The following is a 23,411-nucleotide window of genomic DNA, read 5'->3' on the forward strand; positions in this document are numbered from 1 at the left end:
TCTTAAAGGTCCGATGTGTAACATTTAAGGAGGATCTATTGGCAAAAATGGAACATGATATTAAAAGGTATATTTTCATTAGTGTATAATCACCTGAAAATAAGAATCGTTATGTTTTGTAACCTTAGAATGAGCTGTTTTATCTAAAGAGGGAACGGGTCCTCTTCCATGGAGTCCACCATGTTTCTACAGTAGTCCACAACAAAGAAAGCCTCAAGATAAGGCTTTCAGTTGGTTAGTTTATAGCAGTTTCTGGTCACCAACCTGGGGATCGGGACCCCCACTATGGGTCACCAAAGCTTCACAGGGGGTTACGAGGCCCTGTTATTTTGACTTTAAAAATATATACAGTAGGTCTATATCTCAGCATTTCATTAATTTATGTCAATAAAACTAAATGAAATAGTTTGATCTGAACACAAGCTATAGTCACAGAGCCTTCACTCTCTGAGAAACAGTTAAAACAACCAAAGAGCTAAGAGAACAATGAGAAGAAAACAAAGAATTTGTCAAAAAGAAGTCTATTAAGTATTTATGATATATGATATATATATGTTAAAATCTAAGAAAATACATGACAACAGATAATTGCATAAAATGTTCCTAAAAATATCAGGAAAACTCATATCATTCACAGGAAATAAAATGCTCAGAATTAATCCAAATCTCAAATTTTACCCAAACTTCCTCCAGTTATTGTGTTCACTGTTTGGATTCATTGTACAGTACAGGGGGCTAAATGTACTTTAGAGTACAGTGTTGCAGCAATTATGGATTTTGGCCATGTAGAACATACTACACAGACAGCAGAGAGAGGCGAAATGATACAGCAACCAATATCACTTTCAAATAACATACAGGCCTTTTATTTTTGTGTTAAGACGGACTTGAAAAATGGTGATCATGTGTGGAAGGAATCTTTTATGTTTTTCAGTTGTGCAAAGTCAAGCATGATGGCTTCAGTAAACCATATTAGTGATATAATGATATTTGTTACTGAATTACACAGACACAGAAAGTAATGCAAGCTGTTTCAACAGGTTGCCACTCGAGCGACACAAACTTAAAATCTAATAGTTATCTAATAATACCTATCTGTTTGAGGATTATATGGTATACTATGTAAACCAGTATGATGGTTGCACCATCAATCACAAAAACCTTTCGAAACAAACCTTTTATTAAAAAGTAATGATGTAATGAATTTCAGTCCAAACTATTAATTTCCTCCTTTTGTAGCCTTGTGATTTAGCAATGTTTTTTAGCTTTTTAGTTACTGTTGTTTAAGTATTCTTGTAAAATCTTCTAACACTGCATTGTAATTGTAACAATTCTAATTGTTATTTATATTGGCTATATAAAAACGCACACAAAGTATAGGCATAGAAATTCATATTTTAGCATTGAAATGTTTATTGGCATGTTAAAATTTAAACTCTAGATTAAGGTAGGTAATATAGAGGCTTCAGTAATAAATTGAGATTGTTTCAAAATTTGTAAAAAAAAAAAATAATAATAATCAGAACAGTCTTGAGTTAGCAAAGTCACATTGAAATATTTTTCCAGAAATGATCATTTTAAAGGCTGACCGAAACCAGCTGTAAAAGAAAGCATATATAAAGGGATTCAGCATGGAATTTGACAGTGCAAGCCAGTTAAGTGTTTCAATCATAGGAAGTGGAGGGGTTTCATGAGCTAATGGCAGAAAAACAAGATAAAGAAAGTGAGGAGTCATACATAAGAGAAAAACTCCCATAACTATAGTGAGAGTTTTGGTGGCCTTTCTCTCCATCTTACTGACAGTTGCACCAGACTTTGTGCTCTGGATGCTGTTCACCTGTTTCTGAGCAACAAGAAAAATCTTCAGATAGATACAGAGCATTATAATTGCTGGGAGGTAAAATGAAAAAACAGGCCCCATAGTGTTTGATATTACAATATGAACTGAGCACATTTCTTCACATGATCCTTGACTGAATCCTCCAATTATGATGCCAATTGCAACTAGAACAGAAACACTCCAGCTCACCAGGATCATTATCACAGTTACATGAACATTTATCTTAGTTCTGTATGCCAGAGGCTGACACACTGCATAATATCTGTCTATGGAAATACAACACAAGTTCAGAATAGAAGATGTGCACAGTGATATATCGAAGCCATCTCGTATTTTACAAAATAAATTCTCATTAAACAGACATGAGGTTACAGAGAATGACATGCTGAAAGGAAAAACTACAACTCCTACAAGCAGGTCAGCCACAGCCAGAGACAGGATGAAGTAGTTGGTAGGAGTGTGGAGCTGTTTGAAATAAATGATGGAGATTATTACAAGAAGATTTCCACATATTGTGACAACAGACAATGAGCCAAGGAAAATATATACTGATAGACATATTATGGAAGGGTTACTTGTCAATACGTAATTTGTATTATCTGATTCATAGCAGGGATGTATTTCATTGATGGTGTAAGTCCCGTTGGCAGTCAACTTTGGTTCCATGCTTCTCGATTTCTGCAATAATATTCTAAAATATTAGGTACATTTAAAAGATATTTTGTTCAGCATGTATGTACAACTGTAACCACAACAATCTTTAAAGAAAAAAATAACCTTTCCATTAAGCTTTTTCGCTTACCTAGTAACACCTCAGTACAGTCCACGCAAGGACCGTGTTGTGTGTCCTGTCACTGTGAAGGACTTGGTTCAGTATTTATCATCCATGTATCCTGAACCAGACACATTTTGGTGATCCAATCAGAGTTGGGTTTACATTCTGTTGTATGAGATCCAAAACAGTTGTACACCAACTGTGTGTGTTTAGGTGTGTGTGTGTGTGTGTGTGTGTGTGTGTGTGTGTGTGTGTGTGTGTAATCATCTCCAAAAGTTTATCAAATGAATCATTTCATTTAATAGGACATTAATAAAATAGATATTGTTTCCACCTACAATACAAAGCACAGAACGACAGACATTCTCCTTGGCAATAAACCAAAAAGGCCAAAACCAAAATGCTTCTCCTTAAAAACAAACATAGTCAAACATACTCCTGGATACAAAGTAAAACTGTATGTTATAGCACAAAGGTTTTTTCTGTTCCAGGATACTGTGGTGCATGATGAGAAAGAAACTAGTTTTTTTTGTAGTTAGGTTTTAATGAGAAATCCCTGGTAAGTGTCTTTTTTGAAAAAAACATGATGCCACTAGTAGGAACTAAAAGTTGCACATTAATTAAGAATTAAGATCAAGAACAGGAGGTGAAATTTATGTTAACTGCTATAATCTACACTACATTATTCTATATATGTATTTACTAAAAAACACAAATTGGTTGTTACATAGGCCTATTACAATATTAATTCCCTATGCATGTCTGTAATTATTATTTTATTTATTTATTTCAATTTCTTATGGGCATTTTGCTCAAAAAATGAATATGCAGCCAAAATCCGTCCTGTAGAAGAATCAGAAAAGAAAGCGTGGACAATTTTGGACAATTGTGATATTAGTTTTCCTGATGATAAGCTGTTTTATGGAACAGATTTTCTGCTCATCACCAGCACACACAGAGCCCGCACTTGATCCAGCCACAGAACCAATCTCCAACCCTTCCTCCAGTTACACCAGACTCCACCTTTACTCAATCCACAGTACCACAGCTCACCCTTTCCCAGAGCCCACTCATAAACCACAAATAAGAGAACCATGTGGCTCCAAATGCAGGAAAAAAAGCTCTGAGAAGAACAGTGTGTGTGTGTGTGTGTGTGTGTGTGTGTGTGTGTGTGTGTGTGTGTGTGTGTTACAGTGTGAGCAAGGTACAAACAGACGGGGTATTCAACTACATTTGTTTAAGGGCGAGAATTTTTCTATGCAGACTATAAAATAAATAAATTACAAAAATGAATTAAGGCTAAACTAGCGTATTATTGGTTACATTTTTTATTTTTTGTGAAAGTAAAAGGTCAGAAAAGTGAAAAAACAAAGTCCACGCCAAAGGGAGATATTGTCTCCCACAGAAAACACTGCTCCTACACATGCCTCATTTGTATACAGCCTTTTTGTCCATTTATCTATGACATCATAGAGAATCACAGCACCACCTGTAGTCTAGGTGACAGTCCACTTCAACCATGGAAGCTGTAAGTTTTTCCTTGTTGTTTTACTGTTTATTTTGTAAGTTAGTCTGTTCAGCTTAGTGTTAGCATGTTGTCCAGGGGTTAGTGTGTTGTATCTTAGCTAGAGTATGTCATAAGGTTTCAATGTAGTTCCCAACTGAATGATTAGATGTAAGTTAACAAAGTGTAGAAAGGAGTTTGAATAACTGGAAAATGGCAAAAGAGATGCATTGCTTTACTGTGGGCTAAGCTAAACTGCTGGATTTCATTTGTATCAGCTGAAGGTGTATTCCATTACTATAAATGAGACTAAACTATGTAATGTATTTCATAAGGTTTAATATAGTTTCCAACTGAATGATTAGATATAAATTGACAAAGTGTAGAAAGGAGTTAGAATACTTGGAAAAGGGGCAAAGGGACTAAGAACGTAAAATATATTCCATAGCTTTACTATGGCTGTGAGGTAACATGAACTGCTGGATTTAATTTGTATAAGATGAAGTAGTATTCTAGTTAGAAAGATAAATAATTAAATTACAATGAACAGCTGAATAAACGTCATAAAGTGGTCTTGATCTTGAATATAAGAAGATTACATTTTTTTTCTTTTAATCTTGAAGAATACCTAGGTCATCGTTACACCCTTCACCATATCTCAATCAGCTGTGTTCCCAACTGCAATTAAGGGTTGCCATGGCGATGGTACCTGGTGTGTGTCTCCTGGGTCAGAGGCTTCTTTTCATAGAGACTTTTACTGAGGCACACCTGCAATGATTATGCTTCTAGCACCCAGACCGGAACTCATAATACCAAGGTGGATATGCTTTCAGCAAGACGAGAGCCCACTGACAACATTTGGTGAGATTTGTGTGTGTAGAGCTAAAAATGTGACCACACTGGCTGTTGGAAGAAGTGGCTGCTTCTGCGTCACTCCTGAAATTTCTTCTTCCACTTAATATAGAAATTCATGCAGCAGTTTGTTAGTGCTCCTGTCGCTTGGAAGCTCATAAAGCCAAAGTGGAAGTCTGTTTGCTTCAGCAGTTACATGTCTGTGACCGGCACTACGTTTGATGTATAAATTATGTATGTGGAGTGAAACTTGTAACTCTGAGAGAAAATTGATAAGATAAGATCATTTTTGGACGATTACAATTCTTATCCCCCCCTCTAACCCTAACTCTGAACATTATGTACAATACACACTAAAGGAAAAGTCTCAGAAGGCCTGAAAGTTTTATGAATTTTGAACTGCGATTGTGTGAAAAGTATGAAAGATTTGAAATGGCTGAATTAATGTGAGAAGATGCTATTTGTTGTGAACATTTCAAAGTTTGAATGGAGTTTCTGAGTGAATGTATGAATGCATGGGAAGAGATTGGAGGTGAGTGGGTTTGAAGGGGTTTCTAATTGACAAAAAAATGTAATATTCTGGGAAGTTTAAATTGGATTTGAAAGTTGAATGATAGCTTAAATGTCTGAAAGATGAGGAATATTTGAGAGTTTTAATGGAGTTTCTACGTTGAAAAATGTGGAAGGAGTTCCAAAAGGAGGAGTGCCAAAAAAACCACGGCAGAAGATTTCTGTGGAAGAACATGTGATTGCGAATGCTGAGTCAGCATTAACACTGTTTTTTTAATTTATAAATGTTATCTCAGCATTGTATTACAAGGTATGCATTTTTAAATTTGGTAATAAGTAATTTTAACACCAGCATTGATGTGTTTCACAGTATAGTCATATAATTCAGTTTACAACTCAAAAAACTCATTGCTGTATCCACCTCATATATGTTATGTATGTTAGCAGCCTAGAGCCCACACCGACAATTTATACATACACGAGTTAATGATTATAAGTAACCATTAGCTAGCAGATTGTTTAGCTGTCAATATGGGTGCAAAATAGGCAAAGCATCGTCTGAATTGTTGTTCAAGAATTCACAGTTTCAGAGTGTCCTCTGGACTGATGAAGAGGCCATATCAGATTGTTAGTGTTACAGGCTATTGATAACATATAGGCATTGTACTTGCTAAATTACTATATTTTTAGGGGGCTTTTTCCCCTTTATCAAATAGGATGGCTCAAAATAGACGGAAAAGGAGGAGAGAGAGAGAGAGAGAGAGAGAGAGAGAGAGAGAGAGAGAGAGAGAGAGAGAAAGAGAGAGAGAGAGAGAGAGAGAAGGCATGACACGCAGCAAAGGGCCACAGGTCGGAGTTAACCCATGGCCCCTGCAGAAGGACTAATCCTTGGTACATGATACCAGGTGAGCTACCAGGGCGCCCCAAAATTCTGTTAACATTTAAAATTAGTTAAATTTAAACGATACCCATCCCAATGGTTGACTGAGTGTAGGTGCATCTGTCCGTTCATTCTTTGCAGTATCTCCCTTAACTTTACCTTAAAATACCATACCAATGTATTAACTGCATGTGCAAAAAAGTCAGCATTTACTACACTTCAATGTACTAGTGTTTGTGAGCAAACTGAACTTACCAATTATGCCTTATCAAATAATAGGTTCTAGAAAATAGGTTGCTAATGACAGTGAATGTTTGCCATTTTGCCTTATTAGCTGGTGAGGTCACAGTGAATCTCACAAGATAGAAGTTGCAAACAAAATTATGGAAAAATTCTTAATTATTGCCTAACCTCAGGGGCGGCTGTGGCTCAGAGGCAGAGCAGGCTGCTCCTTAATCGGAAGGTTGTGGGTTTGATCCCCAGCTCATGGTACCACATGTCAAAGTATCCTTGAGCTGAACCCCAAATTTCTCCCGATGCCGTGCATCAAATCACCCAGGACTGAACTCTTACGGACTAACTGTAATTTGAAGTACTTACAGGACCAGTGTGTAAGATTTAGTGGCATCTAGAGGGGAAGTTGGAGATTGCAACTAACTGAACACGGCTGGAACCTGTATTTTAGAACCTGGGAATAACGGTCTGTGAATTCTGTAGGAGAAACGCAAAAGGCCCTATGTACAGCTAGTGTTTGGTTAGTCTGTTCTGGGTTACTGTAGAAACATGTATGGAAGTTAAACATGGTGAACTCCACGAAAGGCAACCCGTGACATTTTTAGATAAAACAGCTCATTCTAAGGTAACAAAAACAAAACGATTCCTACTGTCAGGTGATTATACACTAATGAAAACATAACTATGAACATTATATTCCTTTTCTGCCAATATATCCTTCTAAATGTTAAACACTAGACCTTTAAACAAAATTTTTAAAAAACTACACCAAAAAGCTTTCTTTACATTATATCTGTGTTGTGTTCCTATATTTGCTGCTTACCATTTTCAAAACAGTGTAATGTATTTAGATATTCATACATTATTTTGTTACCAATGTGCAGAAAAAGTTGTGGTTTTAAGCTGTTTTGAGTACTTTATTTCTTCAGCAGTTTTACAAGTCTTAAAGGTCCGATGTGTAACATTTAAGGAGGATCTATTGGCAAAAATGGAACATGATATTAAAAGGTATATTTTCATTAGTGTATAATCACCTGAAAATAAGAATCGTTATGTTTTGTAACCTTAGAATGAGCTGTTTTATCTAAAGAGGGAACGGGTCCTCTTCCATGGAGTCCACCATGTTTCTACAGTAGTCCACAACAAAGAAAGCCTCAAGATAAGGCTTTCAGTTGGTTAGTTTATAGCAGTTTCTGGTCACCAACCTGGGGATCGGGACCCCCACTATGGGTCACCAAAGCTTCACAGGGGGTTACGAGGCCCTGTTATTTTGACTTTAAAAATATATACAGTAGGTCTATATCTCAGCATTTCATTAATTTATGTCAATAAAACTAAATGAAATAGTTTGATCTGAACACAAGCTATAGTCACAGAGCCTTCACTCTCTGAGAAACAGTTAAAACAACCAAAGAGCTAAGAGAACAATGAGAAGAAAACAAAGACTTCGTCAAAAAGAAGTCTATTAAGTATTTATGATATATGATATATATATGTTAAAATCTAAGAAAATACATGACAACAGATAATTGCATAAAATGTTCCTAAAAATATCAGGCAAACTCATATCATTCACAGGAAATAAAATGCTCAGAATTAATCCAAATCTCAAATTTTACCCAAACTTCCTCCAGTTATTGTGTTCACTGTTTGGATTCATTGTACAGTACAGGGGGCTAAATGTACTTTAGAGTACAGTGTTGCAGCAATTATGGATTTTGGCCATGTAGAACATACTACACAGACAGCAGAGAGAGGCAAAATGATACTGCAACCAATATCACTTTCAAATAACATACAGGCCTTTTATTTTTGTGTTAAGACGGACTTGAAAAATGGTGATCATGTGTGGAAGGAATCTTTTATGTATTTCAGTTGTGCAAAGTCAAGCATGATGGCTTCAGTAAACCATATTAGTGATATAATGATATTTGTTACTGAATTACACAGACACAGAAAGTAATGCAAGCTGTTTCAACAGGTTGCCACTCGAGCGGCACAAACTTAAAATCTAATAGTTATCTAATAATACCTATCTGTTTGAGGATTATATGGTATACTATGTAAACCAGTATGATGGTTGCACCATCAATCACAAAAACCTTTCGAAACAAACCTTTATTAAAAAGTAATGATGTAATGAATTTCAGTCCAAACTATTAATTTCCTCCTTTTGTAGCCTTGTGATTTAGCAATGTTTTTTGGCTTTTTAGTTACTGTTGTTTAAGTATTCTTGTAAAATCTTCTAACACTGCATTGTAATTGTAACAATTCTAATTGTTATTTATATTGGCTACATAAAAATGCACACAAAGTATAGGCATAGAAATTCATATTTCAGCATTGAAATGTTTATTGGCATGTTAAAATTTAAACTCTAGATTAAGGTAGGTAATATAGAGGCTTCAGTAATAAATTGAGATTGTTTCATAATTTGTAAAAATAATAATAATCAGAACAGTCTTGAGTTAGCAAAGTCACCTTGAAATATTTTTCCAGAAATGATCATTTTAAAGGCTGACCGAAACCAGCTGTAAAAGAAAGCATATATAAAGGGATTCAGCATGGAATTTGACAATGTAAACCAGTTAAGTGTTTCAATCATAGGAAGTGGAGGGGTTTCATGAGCTAATGGCAGAAAAACAAGATAAAGAAAGTGAGGAGTCATACATAAGAGAAAAACTCCCATAACTATAGCGAGAGTTTTGGTGGCCTTTCTCTCCATCTTACTGACAGTTGCACCAGACTTTGTGCTCTGGATGCTGTTCACCTGTTTCTGAGCAACAAGGAAAATCTTCAGATAGATACAGAGCATTATAATTGCTGGGAGGTAAAATGAAAAAACAGGCCCCATAGTGTTTGATATTACAATATGAACTGAGCACATTTCTTCACATGATCCTTGACTGAATCCTCCAATTATGATGCCAATTGCAACTAGAACAGAAACACTCCAGCTCACCAGGATCATTATCACAGTTATGTGAACATTTATCTTAGTTCTGTATGCCAGAGGCTGACACACTGCATAATATCTGTCTATGGAAATACAACACAAGTTCAGAATAGAAGATGTGCACAGTGATATATCGAAGCCATCTCGTATTTTACAAAATAAATTCTCATTAAACAGACATGAGGTTACAGAGAATGCCATGCTGAAAGGAAAAACTACAACTCCTACAAGCAGGTCAGCCACAGCCAGAGACAGGATGATGTAGTTGGTAGGAGTGTGGAGCTGTTTGAAGTAAATGACGGAGATTATTACAAGAAGATTTCCACATATTGTGGCAACAGACAATGAGCCAAGGAAAATATATACTGATAGACATATTATGGAAGGGTTACTTGTCAATACGTAATTTGTATTATCTGATTCATAGCAGGGATGTATTTCATTTATGGTGTAAGTCCCGTTGGCAGTCAACTTTGGTTCCATGCTTCTCGTTTTCTGCAATAATATTCTAAAATATTAGGAACATTTAAAAGATATTTTGTTCAGCATGCATGTACAACTGTAACAACAACAATCTTTAAAGAAAAAATAACCTTTCCATTAAGCTTTTTTGCTTACCTAGTAACACCTCAGTACAGTCCATGCAAGGACCGTGTTGTGTGTCCTGTCACTGTGAAGGACTTGGTTCAGTATTTATCAATCCATATATCCTGAACCAGACACATTTTGGTGATCCAATCAGAGTTGGGTTTACATTCTGTTGTATGAGATCCAAAACAGTTGTACACCAACTGTGTGTGTTTAGGTGTTTGTGTGTGTGTGTGTGTGTGTGTGTGTGTGTGTGTGTGTGTGTGTGTGTGTGTGTGTGTGTGTGTGTGTGTGTAATCATCTCCAAAAGTTTATCAAATGAATCATTTCATTTTGATAATAGGACATTAATAAAATAGATATTGTTTCCACCTACAATACAAAGCACAGAACTACAGACATTCTCCTTGGCAATAAACCAAAAAGGCCAAAACCAAAATGCTTCTCCTTAAAAACAAACATAGTCAAACATACTCCTTGATACAAATAGTCTGGACAAAATATTAGAAATACCTCTCTGTATGATGTAACACCTGTACAAAATAGTTTCAACAAAAACTAAACATTTTAAACTTCATGAAGTCTGAGTTTATTGCAAAGTTGTGGCTGCATTAGACATTATTATTTAGGCAGTTCAGGTAGCTAGGTATACCTAATATAGTGGCATTAAATGTATATATTAATACACTAATGTGACTACAACATTAACAAAATCTTACATGATAGACAGCTGACCTAAAGCCAGATGTTGCAACTTATATATTAACATATTAACATAGCTTTATTTTAATTTTTTTTATTCCTAATAAGCCACATACAACCTATATAAATGTAGCAAAGAATAGGTTAAACTATTTGGCAGAGCTAAAGCTTTAGAAATGACTGACAGTAGGCACCAGACACATGCAGAAAGGTAACAGTAACAGAGAAGTTTTATTTAGAACAAGTAAGTAAAACTTGCTGTATGTTATAGCACAAAGTTTTTTTCTGTTCCAGGATACTGTGGTGCATGATGAGAAAGAAACTAGTTTTTTTTTTAGTTAGGTTTTAATGAGAAATCCCTGGTAAGTGTCTTTTTTTGAAAAAAAACATGATGCCACTAGTAGGAACTAAAAGTTGCACATTAATTAAGAATTAAGATCAAGAACAGGAGGTGAAATTTATGTTAACTGCTATAATCTACACTACATTATTCTATATATGTATTTACTAAAAAACACAAATTGGTTGTTACATAGGCCTATTACAATATTAATTCCCTATGCATGTCTGTAATTATTATTTTATTTATTTATTTATTTCAATTTTTCTTTTGGGCATTTTGCTCGCAAAATGAATATGCAGTCAAAATCCGTCCTGTAGAAGAATCAGAAAAGAAAGCGTGGACAATTTCGGACAATTGTGATATTAGTTTTTCTGATGATAAGCTGTTTTATGGAACAGATTTTCTGCTCATCACCAGCACACACAGAGCCCGCACTTGATCCAGCCACAGAACCAATCTCACCCTTCCTCCAGTTACACCAGACTCCACCTTTGCTCAATCCACAGTACCACAGCTCACCCTTTCCCAGAGCCCACTCATAAACCACAAATAAGAGAACCATGTGGCTCCAAATGCAGGAAAAAAAGCTCTGAGAAGAACAGTGTGTGTGTGTGTGTGTGTGTGTGTGTGTGTGTTACAGTGTGAGCAAGGTACAAACAGACGGGGTATTCAACTACATTTGTTTAAGGGCGAGAATTTTTCTATGCAGACTATAAAATAAATAAATTACAAAAATGAATTAAGGCTAAACTAGCGTATTATTGGTTACATTTTTTATTTTTTGTGAAAGTAAAAGGTCAGAAAAATGAAAAAACAAAGTCCACGCCAAAGGGAGATATTGTCTCCCACAGAAAACACTGCTCCTACACATGCCTCATTTGTATACAGCCTTTTTGTCCATTTATCTATGACATCATAGAGAATCACAGCACCACCTGTAGTCTAGGTGACAGTCCACTTCAACCATGGAAGCTGTAAGTTTTTCCTTGTTGTTTTACTGTTTATTTTGTAAGTTAGTCTGTTCAGCTTAGTGTTAGCATGTTGTCCAGGGGTTAGTGTGTTGTATCTTAGCTAGAGTATGTCATAAGGTTTCAATGTAGTTCCCAACTGAATGATTAGATGTAAGTTAACAAAGTGTAGAAAGGAGTTTGAATAACTGGAAAATGGCAAAAGAGATGCATTGCTTTACTGTGGGCTAAGCTAAACTGCTGGATTTCATTTGTATCAGCTGAAGGTGTATTCCATTACTATAAATGAGACTAATAGTCTAGGCAGAATTTCTGAAAATGTGCTTATTTAAAGTGCTGGAGGCATTTTGTGATTATTTATATTATACAACATTTCTAGGGGTATTAAGGGGTGCTGAATCCAAATCTGCTGTATATGAAGCTCAAAAATGTCCCAAATTTCCCTCAAAATTGAGAAATTCAAAATGGCCGCCACCGCCAGGCTGAAATCTATTTTTCAGTATATCTTTTGACTAAACAAGGTACAAACATGAACTAAATGTGCTTTTGTAAGTTTTCCTACATGGGCAATTCAATGCCATATTCAGATTTGAGATGTAATGTGAAGAAACTGCTTAGATATTGCAAAAATAGTTGTTTTTAACTATGAACTATTATGAACTAATTAATAATTAAGTTATTATTCTTAATATTATCAGGCTACTTTTACTTAGTTGTATTTTGTGTTGAGGTAAAATGTGTCAAATGTGCTGTAATGCACTCCCCAACCTTTGCCCTCCCCAATATCACCCCACCCCACCCCCAAGCTTAGCCTTTCTCACACTTCTCAGAACGGCTGATCGGAAACATAAGACAGCTAACAGGTAAAGTCATGTCCAGTGTATATTTTCATAATGTGACATGTTTTCATAAACATCCCAAGGGGATCAATAACATTTCTATCTATATATCTATCTATGTAGTTCAAATAATTGCAGTATATATTTTAGCATTTTTGATCACTAAAAGAAGCCTAAATAGCTCATTTTAGTTGCTAGGATTAGATAATGTTAGTGGCTAGCTAACATTACTGGCTCAATGAGCAATACATATCGATGTGCAGAGGTTCCCAACCTTTTGACTGCTGAGGCCCAAATTAAATTCTGAAAATCTTCCACAGCCCACCCAAACTTTTTGGTGCAAAAGTGGGTCAGTGCAATTAGCACGCTAGTGCGATTAGCATGCTAACGCGATTGGCTAGATAGCATCAAAGTCAGTAAACTTAACACACTTGCTTTTACACTGACTGATTGGTGGAAAGACTGTTTAAATGTATTTCATTTAATTTATTTGAATGTAAATCTCTTCGGGTATTGTTCTACTTGAACCATTCAATCCCTTTTAGTAATCCTTCATGATTTTTTTTTTTGTCTATTGAAAGGCCTCCCACAGCCCACCTGCAATACCTCGGCGGCCCACAGGTTGGGAACCACTGTCTTAGACTTTGCATTCGTATTCTAAGAAAACTCACTCTTTCTTGTAGGTCTGAATTAGTCAATTGGCGACAAAAACCATGGCTGAAGAAATAGACTATACTCAAGAAAGCTTAATGTCATCTGAGCCACAGTTATGCATCATATGCCAGGAAGACAATAAGAAAAATCTCATGACAGTTAGTAAGGATGGCTTCCAGTCAGCTGACACTGTAACACAGCTCCGGATGAAATTACACCATGACAACTTCCGAGATGCAACCAGTCGACTTACTGAGATACTTCAAGGAGACTTGCCTCAGCAATTCTTATGGCATAAGGACTGCCGAGCAAAATACATGAATAAACGTGAAATAGAAAGGAAATTGAAGGCAGAATTGAAAAAAGATACCAAACCAAGTTCATCTGCATCCACCCCAACTCCGCAAAATGTTACTCTACGGAGCAAAATACCTCCAATAGATTGGAAGCAGTGTATCTTTTGCCAACAAGATCAGAAAGAAAAACTACATTTCATACAAGAAATGGAATTCAGCAGCAGAATCCTACGAGCAGCAAAGTGTGATTCATTCTTAAGAGTGCGACTAGCTTGTGTAAATGATCTTATAGCTGCAGAAGGAAGTTATCACATGACTTGCAAGACCAGGTTTGAACGTAGGATCAAACGCATGGAGTCACTTCCGAGCACAGACATGCCATTAGAGTGGATCTGCCAAGAACTTGAACAATCAGCAAATCAAGCTGATATTCTGGATCTTGTACATGTGTGGGACCGGTACTCTACACTAGCTAATGAGGCTCAATTAGATATACCATCTAGATTTCTAAGCCGAAGGAACTCCTTCAAGGAACAAATAGCTGATCGTCTTGAGGGCATATACGACTTTGTTGTACTGCATGATCAGCCTCGAAATGAACCTCGTACTGTCTTGGTTCCATCCAAATACCGGCATATTCCAGTATCAACAATGTTGAAAGACGACACCTCCAATATTCATAGAGTTATTCCTACATTCAAACATAAGGATCAAGATATGTTCCTGAACATGGTCCATGTGGCATTGCAGATCCGAAGAGATATGATCTCACATCCAAAACAAGAGGGGATAGACATCAGTGAAAACAGAGCAATAGACAGCATACCCAACAGCCTGTACATGTTCCTCAACTTGTTACTAGGTGGTCAGCGCCTGCTGGAGGATGACGTTGAAGATTATGATAAGAACACAGCCAAACGACAGCTTAGAGTCCTCAGCATTGCACAGGATCTTATGTACACAGCTAGTGGAGACAAGTTCCTCACTCCGAAGCACATAGGACTGGCCAGTACCCTTCATCAAGCTACACGTTCAAAGGAGTTGGTGAACATGTTTCACCAGGCAGGTCATGTTATGAGTTACCGTGAGGTAATCAAACTTGACACTGAACTGGCTAAGACGACCTTGGAGACCATGGGGGATGATGGTGCCGTTATTCCACAAAATCTGGTAACGGGACGCTTTGTTCATTTCTCAGCGGACAATGTTGACATCAACGAATACACTCTGGACGGAAAAGGGACATTCCATGCCACTCAAGTGGCTGCCTGGCAACGTGGTCCACCTGAAGGTGATCTCCTTGAAGGAGTTGATCTTTACTCCAGGTCAGACACCCTCAACATCCCCAAGGCAATGACTGATATCATACCTGCACCAAAGAGAGGAATCACAGAGCGGCCAGTCAGTGGTGTATTAGCAGCAGACTGTTTCACACAGTCATCTGAACAATGTCCCGCAGCACAGAAAGCACAAGCTACAGACATGGCCTCCTTCATGTCCAGCACATCTCAAAAACCAAAGCCTTCCTGGACATTGTATAATCAAAAGGCAAGCACAGTCAACCCAGAGAAAACTACAGTAGGGTACCTACCTATCATCCAGGCTCCTGCATCTGAACTCGATACACTGAACACAGTCGTCAAGCGAGTGCTCCATGTCTCCAAATCAATGGAACAACAACATGTCATTCTGACAGTGGATGAGGCACTTTATCCAAAGTTGCTAGAACTGAAGTGGTCAGTAGAAGAATACAAGGACGTGCTTATACCTTGCCTTGGAAGCCTTCACATTGCCATTAACTTCCTGGGTGTGATAGGACAACACATGGTTGATTCTGGCCTGAGGGAGCTATGGGTCAAGTGTGATCTTCTGGGAGCAAATGCTGCTCAGCATGTCATGGCAGGAAAGGGGTATGCACGTGCTATGAGGACCCACAAGCTTACCCTGCAGGCTCTTTGGCAACTACTACTCCCACAGCTTTACACATATCTGGATGAGGTTGATGTTACACTGAGAGCTGAACTCTATGGACTCTGCCAGTCCATAGATGCTGATCACATCGCACAACTGGTCGACAAACTGACCAAAGACCGATTCCAGCAGCCCATGAAAGAGTTTTCTGCATCACTTGCAGTTGATGACCCGAATGCTGCATTCTGGTGGAACTATATGACTATGGTCAGCATCCTACTCTGTTTCACAAGAGCGCAACGTGATGGATTGTGGGATCTCCACCTGTATGCTTTCAAACGTATGCTGCCCTTCTTCTTCAGGTACGATCATATAAACTACGCCAGATGAGGTACTGTGTACCTGGCTGAGATGTCTGCTCTCCCACCAGAAATCCTCCTTGAGTTTGAGAAAGGCAACTTCGTGGTAAAACGCAGTGATCGACGCTTCAATCAGGTTTCAGCGGATCAAAGTACAGAGTGGCTAAATGCTACAGGAAAAAGAGTGGAGGCCTAGTAGGTATCACCAGGATACCAACATCCCTCAGTAGATGGACACTGTCGTATAATCTGAGAACAGTCATAGCTTCTCAGACAACAGCGATGCTGAGACTGACAACAGATGATGAAGACAATGAGTACACACACACAGAGTGCACAAAGAGTAGAATGGAAAGAGATGATGTGGATGAAAGCAGAATATGTCTATCATTAAAAGAGCACGGTGTGTTTCAAGATGGTGGGGACACACTCAAGAACATAATCAACAAGGACGTGGTCACACCCCAGATTCAACAATCTCTGCTTGGTGCAGAACAGCTTGGACAGGCACAAATGAAAGTGTTTGTGGACAAACGTCTGTGTGAACCTCCAGATAGTGACCAGCACTTGGATCTGAAGTCACCCATTCGAAAGAACAAAGCCAAAACATTTGCCTCTTTGTATGAAGTCGTGCAACTTTCCAAGAACAAGCAAAACATCATCAAAGTGGACAGGCAGATTCTACAAAGGCTCATCACAGCTTACAGAGCAGGTCGCAAGGTAGACCTGGAAAATATTCTCCAGCATGAACTCATGCCCATCCCGCCATCTCTGGCCGCAACTAACGGCAGTCTACATTCCACCAATAAATCTGTTTTAGCAAATATACTGACAAAACATATCCAAACCACTGCAGATGTGCCCCTTCAGGAACCCAGCTGCTTTCTTATTGATGGCCAAGCACTTGTAATGGCACTTGGGAAGCCGCCTGACATCACAACATTAGGCAACTATGCCAACAAGTTTGCTGACACAGTGATGAAGATGGCAGAGAAGTACCAGAGGGTTGATGTAGTCTTCGACAGGTACCATGACGAATCCATCAAAACAGGCACAAGAAAGAAGCGTAAACAGCGCCACCGACCAGTACGCAGAGAGATCGTGAATGACTCTGTTCCACTTCCAGCAGACTGGTCGAGCTTCATGGCACTGGAAGAAAACAAAGCAGATCTCGCTCGACTACTCTCAAACCATCTGATAGAACACAGCCCAGAATATGAGCCAGTCGTTGTAGTATCAGGTGGGTTTGCTGAAGCGACCACTGTCAAGTCATCAGATCCAGAACTTGAAATCTCCTCTCTGAGTGCTGACCATGAGGAGGCTGATACACGACTGATTTTGCACTGCATCCAGGCTCCTATGGACACAATAGTTGTGTCAGCGCGTGACACAGCCGTGCTTCTTCTACTTCTAGCACATCATGACAGAATTGGATGTACCCATCTCTACATGAAAGCCGGGACATCAAAGTATCCAGAGTATTTTCCAGTACATGACATTCGCAAGTTACTCTCTGATGATCAAGTGGACACACTGCTTGCCTTCCATGCCATCACTGGCTGTGATAGTGTGTCTCAGTTCAGCGGTCACGGAAAGAAAACAGCCTGGCAGGTGTTCGAGCAACATCACACTGATCTTACTGGCCTTGGGAAGGGCCCTCTCACAGAAGATATTGTAAATTCAACAGAGAAATTCATCTGTAAGATGTATGGTGTGCCTGAGGTTGATACATGCAACAAAGCAAGAGTGAAGTTGTTTTGCAAAGGTTGTCCACAAGAGACTCTGCCTCCAACCTCAGATGCAGTGAAGTTTCATATCATGCGTTCACACTATCAAGCGACAATCTGGAACCAAGCTCACCTGCCACATCCTGATCTTCCTCCAGTGGATGAAATGGGATGGATACACAAGGAAGGTCAATTAGTGCCACGGCTAATGTCTCTGCCACCTATGCCTAAAGCCTGCAGGGAGTTCACTTCATGTGGGTGTACCAAGGGATGCCTCAGCCAACGCTGCAGCTGCAGGTATGTGTATAGGGAATTAGCTGATGTTGATCATTGTGTACAAGAATGTACAAATATGATAGACTGGTAGAGTATTCCAATGTACCTGTACTTGTACTGGTTGTAATCTTTCTATTCAATTTAATCTGTTCTATTCAGAAAGAGTCGCATGGAATGTATAGACGCATGCAACTGCAGGAAACTTGACAACACTTGCCAGAACATTGAAGAGGACTGTGAATAAGCTGTCACTGTAACTTCTACTGGGATATAGTTCAATGAATATCACCATGAGCCATGGATCTTCCTGCTTTTGGATCTTATTTGATTGACAACTTCTTTATCACTAATGACCACCTTTTTCTCTATACATGTGTGATTTTCAAGCTGATTATTGACACTTGATCTAAATCAGGACAGGATGTTAAATTCCCCATGTGTGAAAACCTGTGAACATTTAATTAAAGTTTGTATCTTTTTGTATTTGTTTGTACATTTGACCTCAAAACAAAATACAAAAAAAGTAAATGTAGCCTGATAATATCAACAATAATAGTAATAATATTAATAATAATAACTTAAATATTAATTAGTTAATAATAGTTCATAGTTAAAAACAACTATTTTTGCAATATCTAAGCAGTTTCTTCACATTACATCTCAAATCTGAATATGGCATTGAATTGCCCATGTAGGAAAACTTACAAAAGCACATTTAATTCATGTTTGTACCTTGTTTAGTCAAAAAGATATACTGAAAAATAGATTTCAGCCTGGCGGTGGTGGCCATTTTGAATTTCTCAATTTTGAGGCATTTTGGGACATTTTTGAGCTTCATATACAGCAGATTTGGATTCAGCACCCCTTAATACCCGTAGAAATGTTGTATAATATAAATAATCACAAAATGCCTTCGGGGTTCTGATTTTGTGAAAATTGACCCTGTCTATAAACTATGTAATGTATTTCATAAGGTTTAATATAGTTTCCAACTGAATGATTAGATATAAATTGACAAAGTGTAGAAAGGAGTTAGAATACTTGGAAAAGGGGCAAAGGGACTAAGAACGTAAAATATATTCCATAGCTTTACTATGGCTGTGAGGTAACATGAACTGCTGGATTTAATTTGTATAAGATGAAGTAGTATTCTAGTTAGAAAGATAAATAATTAAATTACAATGAACAGCTGAATAAACGTCATAAAGTGGTCTTGATCTTGAATATAAGAAGATTACATTTTTTTTCTTTTAATCTTGAAGAATACCTAGGTCATCGTTACACCCTTCACCATATCTCAATCAGCTGTGTTCCCAACTGCAATTAAGGGTTGCCATGGCGATGGTACCTGGTGTGTGTCTCCTGGGTCAGAGGCTTCTTTTCATAGAGACTTTTACTGAGGCACACCTGCCATGATTATGCTTCTAGCGCCCAGACCGGAACTCATAATACCAAGGTGGATATGCTTTCAGCAAGACGAGAGCCCACTGACCACATTTGGTGAGATTTGTGTGTGTAGAGCTAAAAATGTGACCACACTGGCTGTTGGAAGAAGTGGCTGCTTCTGCGTCACTCCTGAAATTTCTTCTTCCACTTAATATAGAAATTCATGCAGCAGTTTGTTAGTGCTCCTGTCGCTTGGAAGCTCATAAAGCCGAAGTGGAAGTCTGTTTGCTTCAGCAGTTACATGTCTGTGACCGGCACTACGTTTGATGTATAAATGATGTATGTGGAGTGAAACTTGTAACTCTGAGAGAAAATTGATAAGATAAGATCATTTTTGGACGATTACAATTCTCATCCCCCCCTCTAACCCTAACTCTGAACATTATGTACAATACACACTAAAGGAAAAGTCTCAGAAGGCCTGAAAGTTTTATGAATTTTGAACTGCGATTGTGTCAAAAGTATGAAAGATTTGAAATGGCTGAATTAATGTGAGAAGATGCTATTTGTTGTGAACATTTCAAAGTTTCTGAGTGAATGTATGAATGCATGGGAAGAGATTGGAGGTGAGTGGGTTTGAAGGGGGTTTCTAATTGACAAAAAAACTTAATATTGTGGGAAGTTTAAATTGGATTTGAAAGTTGAATGATAGCTTAAATGTCTGAAAGATGAGGAATATTTGAGAGTTTTAATGGAGTTTCTACGTTGAAAAATGTGGAAGGAGTTCCAAAAGGAGGAGTGCCAAAAAAACCACGGCAGAAGATTTCTGTGGAAGAACATGTGATTGCGAATGCTGAGTCAGCATTAAAGTGGAACTTCAGCAGATTTTTACCCTAGTCTTGATCACTAGAGGTCACTGAGTTCTGTCAATAGGAAAAAGAACGACCAGAATTGGTTCTAGCAAACTGGAGATCCTGCAGCTAATGGCCAGAGCTCCCAGTTAGTTATAATACACTTTTTGGGGGCATATCCTAAAGAGTGCCTTTTGCTCCTCTTAACAGACACAAAATGCAATTAAAATGTCTGTGCAACATGCTCAGGGCCCTTACGTGACAACAACATGCCTTTTCAACTCATACGTTGTGCAGAAACCGTACAAAACAGTACTGTCGCCTACCTGTTTTTCGACCGCTCGCTTCACCGAAAGCCCAGAATAATCGATCACGGAGCTAATGCCTTCGCGACGAAATTGTTTTTATTTCCCCCTCAAAAATGTCCATGTCTTCACACGCTACTCTCCGATTTGCACACTTCCTGCAACAATCTCTTCTTCTGCGTTTCCCTCCAACAAGGGAAATCCCACGGGACTTCAGCTTCAACTTCAGCGTGGGACTGCTCTCGCGCTGAAGTCCCGTGGGATTTCACTTGTTGCAGGTAAACGCAGAAGAAGAAGAGAGTGGATATCGGAGGTGTTCACAAGGAAATAAGCTTGGAGTAAGAATAACGTGTGTTGATCTACTGTGGAGAAAAAATGGTTCGCGTTGTGTTTCAACGTATGAGTTGAAAAGGCATGTTGTTGTCATGTAAGGGCCCTGATCATGTTGCACAGACATTTTAATTGCATTTTGTGTCTGTTAAGAGGAGCAAAAGGCACTCTTTAGGATATGCCCCCAAAAAGTGTATTATAAGTAACTGGGAGCTCTGGCCATTAGCTGCAGGATCTCCAGTTTGCTAGAACCAATTCTGGTCGTTCTTTTTCCTATCGACAGTACTGGGTGACCTCTAGTGATCAAGACTAGGGTAAAAATCTGCTGAAGTTCCCCTTTAACACTGTTTTTTTAATTTATAAATGTTATCTCAGCATTGTATTACAAGGTATGCATTTTAAAATTTGGTAATAATGTAATTTTAACACCAGCATTGATGTGTTTCACAGTATAGTCATATAATTCAGTTTACAACTCAAAAAACTCATTGCTGTATCCACCTCATGTATGTTATGTATGTTAGCAGCCTAGAGCCCACACCGACAATTTATACATACATGAGTTAATGATTATAAGTAACCATTAGCTAGCAGATTGTTTAGCTGTCAATATGGGTGCAAAATAGGCAAAGCATCGTCTGAATTGTTGTTCAGGAATTCACAGTTTCAGAGTGTCCTCTGGACTGATGAAGAGGCCATATCAGATTGTTAGTGTTACAGGCTATTGATAACATATAGGCATTATACTTGCTAAATTACTATATTTTTAGGGGGCTTTTTCCCCTTTATTAAATAGGATGGCTCAAAATAGACGGAAAAGGAGGAGAGAGAGAGAGAGAGAGAGAGAAGGCATGACACGCAGCAAAGGGCCACAGGTCGGAATTAACCCATGGCCCCTGCAGAAGGACTAATCCTTGGTACATGATACCAGGTGAGCTACCAGGGCGCCCCAAAATTCTGTTAACATTTAAAATTTGTTCAATTTAAACGATACCCATCCCAATGGTTGACTGAGTGTAGGTAAAAATTCTTAATTCTTAAACTTAACCTCAGGGGTGGCTGTGGCTCAGAGGCAGAACGGGTTGCTCCTTAATCGGAAGGTTGTGGGTTCGATCCCCAGCTCCTGGTACCACATGTCAAAGTATCCTTGAGCTGAACCCCAAATTGCTCCCGATGCCATGCATCGGTGTGTGAATGTGTATGAATGTTAGTTTCTGTTCGATGGACTTTGCCATCACTGAGTGAATGTGTGTGAAAGGGTGAATGTCTCACTTAGTGTAAAAGTGCTTTGAGTGGTCGGAAGACTAGAAAGGCGCTATACAAGTACAGGTCCATTTACCATTTAATAAAACAGCAATTATTTGTTTTGCCACCCCCAGCATTCTGGGACCTGTAGTATTAAACTGCACTTGCTGTTACCACCAATAACTACAGGTGTTACTAAATCACCCAGGACTGAACTCTTGCGGACTAACTGTAATTTTAAGTACTTAAAGGACCAGTGTGTAGGATTTAGTGGCATCTAGAGGGGAAGTTGGAGATTGCAACTAACTGAACACGGCTGGAACCTGTATTTTAGAACCTGGGAATAATGGTCTGTGAATTCTGTAGGAGAAACGCAAAAGGCCCTATGTACAGCTAGTGTTTGGTTAGTCTGCTCTGGGCTACTGTAGAAACATGTATGGAAGTTAAACATGGTGAACTCCACGAAAGGCAACCCGTGGCATTTTTAGATAAAACAGCTCATTCTAAGGTAACAAAAACAAAACGATTCCTACAGTCAGGTGATTATACACTAATGAAAACATAACTATGAACATTATATTCCTTTTCTGCCAATATATCCTTCTAAATGTTAAACACTGGACCTTTAAACAAAATTTAAAAAAAAAATTAATATAAAAAAGATTACACCAAAAAGCTTTCTTTACATTATATCTGTGTGTTGTGTTCCTATATTTGCTGCTTACCATTTTCAAAACAGTGTAATGTATTTAGATATTCATACATTCTTTTGTTACCAATGTGCAGAAAAAGTAGTGGTTTTAAGCTGTTTTGAGTACTTTATTTCTTCAGCAGTTTTACAAGTCTTAAAGGTCCGGTGTGTAACATTCAGGAGGATCTATTGGCAAAAATGGAACATGATATTAATAGGTATATTTTCATTAGTGTATAATCACCTGAAAATAAGAATCGTTATGTTTTTGTAACCTTAGAATGAGCTGTTTTATCTAAAGAGGGAACGGGTCCTCTTCCATGGAGTCCACAACAAACAAAGCCTCAAGATAAGGCTTTCAGTTGGTTAGTTTATAGCAGTTTCTGGTT

General features: G+C 38.1%; 3 protein-coding genes across 4 annotated transcripts; 1 reads left to right on the plus strand and 2 right to left on the minus strand.

Moving 5' to 3' along the window:
* Nucleotides 1-14: 14 nt before the first annotated feature.
* Nucleotides 15-10,222, minus strand: LOC127368531 (trace amine-associated receptor 1-like). Its single transcript, XM_051409448.1, has 2 exons — nt 10,145-10,222; nt 15-2,617 (listed from the first exon to the last, which is right to left on the minus strand). Exon 2 carries the CDS (start codon nt 2,504-2,506, stop codon nt 1,520-1,522), a length of 987 nt encoding a protein of 328 aa, XP_051265408.1. The 5' UTR covers nt 2,507-2,617; nt 10,145-10,222; the 3' UTR covers nt 15-1,519.
* LOC127368534 (trace amine-associated receptor 1-like) lies at nt 8,931-10,220 on the minus strand. 2 transcript variants are annotated; one of them, XM_051409450.1, is made up of 2 exons: nt 10,170-10,220; nt 8,931-10,046 (listed from the first exon to the last, which is right to left on the minus strand). In XM_051409450.1, the coding sequence occupies exon 2, from the start codon at nt 10,032-10,034 to the stop codon at nt 9,048-9,050; it is 987 nt and encodes a 328-aa protein (XP_051265410.1). In that variant the 5' UTR covers nt 10,035-10,046; nt 10,170-10,220; the 3' UTR covers nt 8,931-9,047. The 2 variants fall into 2 exon arrangements, with proteins under 2 accessions (XP_051265410.1, XP_051265409.1); XM_051409449.1 differs by having other exon boundaries at nt 8,931-10,059.
* Nucleotides 10,223-17,584: 7,362 nt separating the features above from the next.
* On the plus strand, nt 17,585-18,702 carry LOC127368546 (uncharacterized). Its single transcript, XM_051409464.1, has 2 exons — nt 17,585-18,235; nt 18,374-18,702. The coding sequence occupies exons 1-2, from the start codon at nt 17,661-17,663 to the stop codon at nt 18,456-18,458; spliced, it is 660 nt and encodes a 219-aa protein (XP_051265424.1). The 5' UTR covers nt 17,585-17,660; the 3' UTR covers nt 18,459-18,702.
* The last annotated feature ends 4,709 nt before the right edge of the window (nt 18,703-23,411 follow it).

Source organism: Dicentrarchus labrax, unplaced genomic scaffold (genome assembly GCF_905237075.1).
Source record: "Dicentrarchus labrax unplaced genomic scaffold, dlabrax2021, whole genome shotgun sequence".
NCBI classification, from domain to species: domain Eukaryota; kingdom Metazoa; phylum Chordata; class Actinopteri; family Moronidae; genus Dicentrarchus; species Dicentrarchus labrax.

Excerpts from the sequence above, each read along its gene's own strand:
- LOC127368534 (XM_051409450.1), bottom strand. The coding sequence starts at position 10,034 with ATGGAACCAAAGTTGACTGCCAACGGGACTTACACCATAAATGAAATA.
- LOC127368531 (XM_051409448.1), bottom strand. The coding sequence starts at position 2,506 with ATGGAACCAAAGTTGACTGCCAACGGGACTTACACCATCAATGAAATA.
- LOC127368546 (XM_051409464.1), top strand. The coding sequence starts at position 17,661 with ATGAAAGCCGGGACATCAAAGTATCCAGAGTATTTTCCAGTACATGAC. Across the intron at positions 18,236-18,373 it reads AGCCAACGCTGCAGCTGCAG|AAAGAGTCGCATGGAATGTA; the intron begins GTATGTGTATAG and ends TGTTCTATTCAG.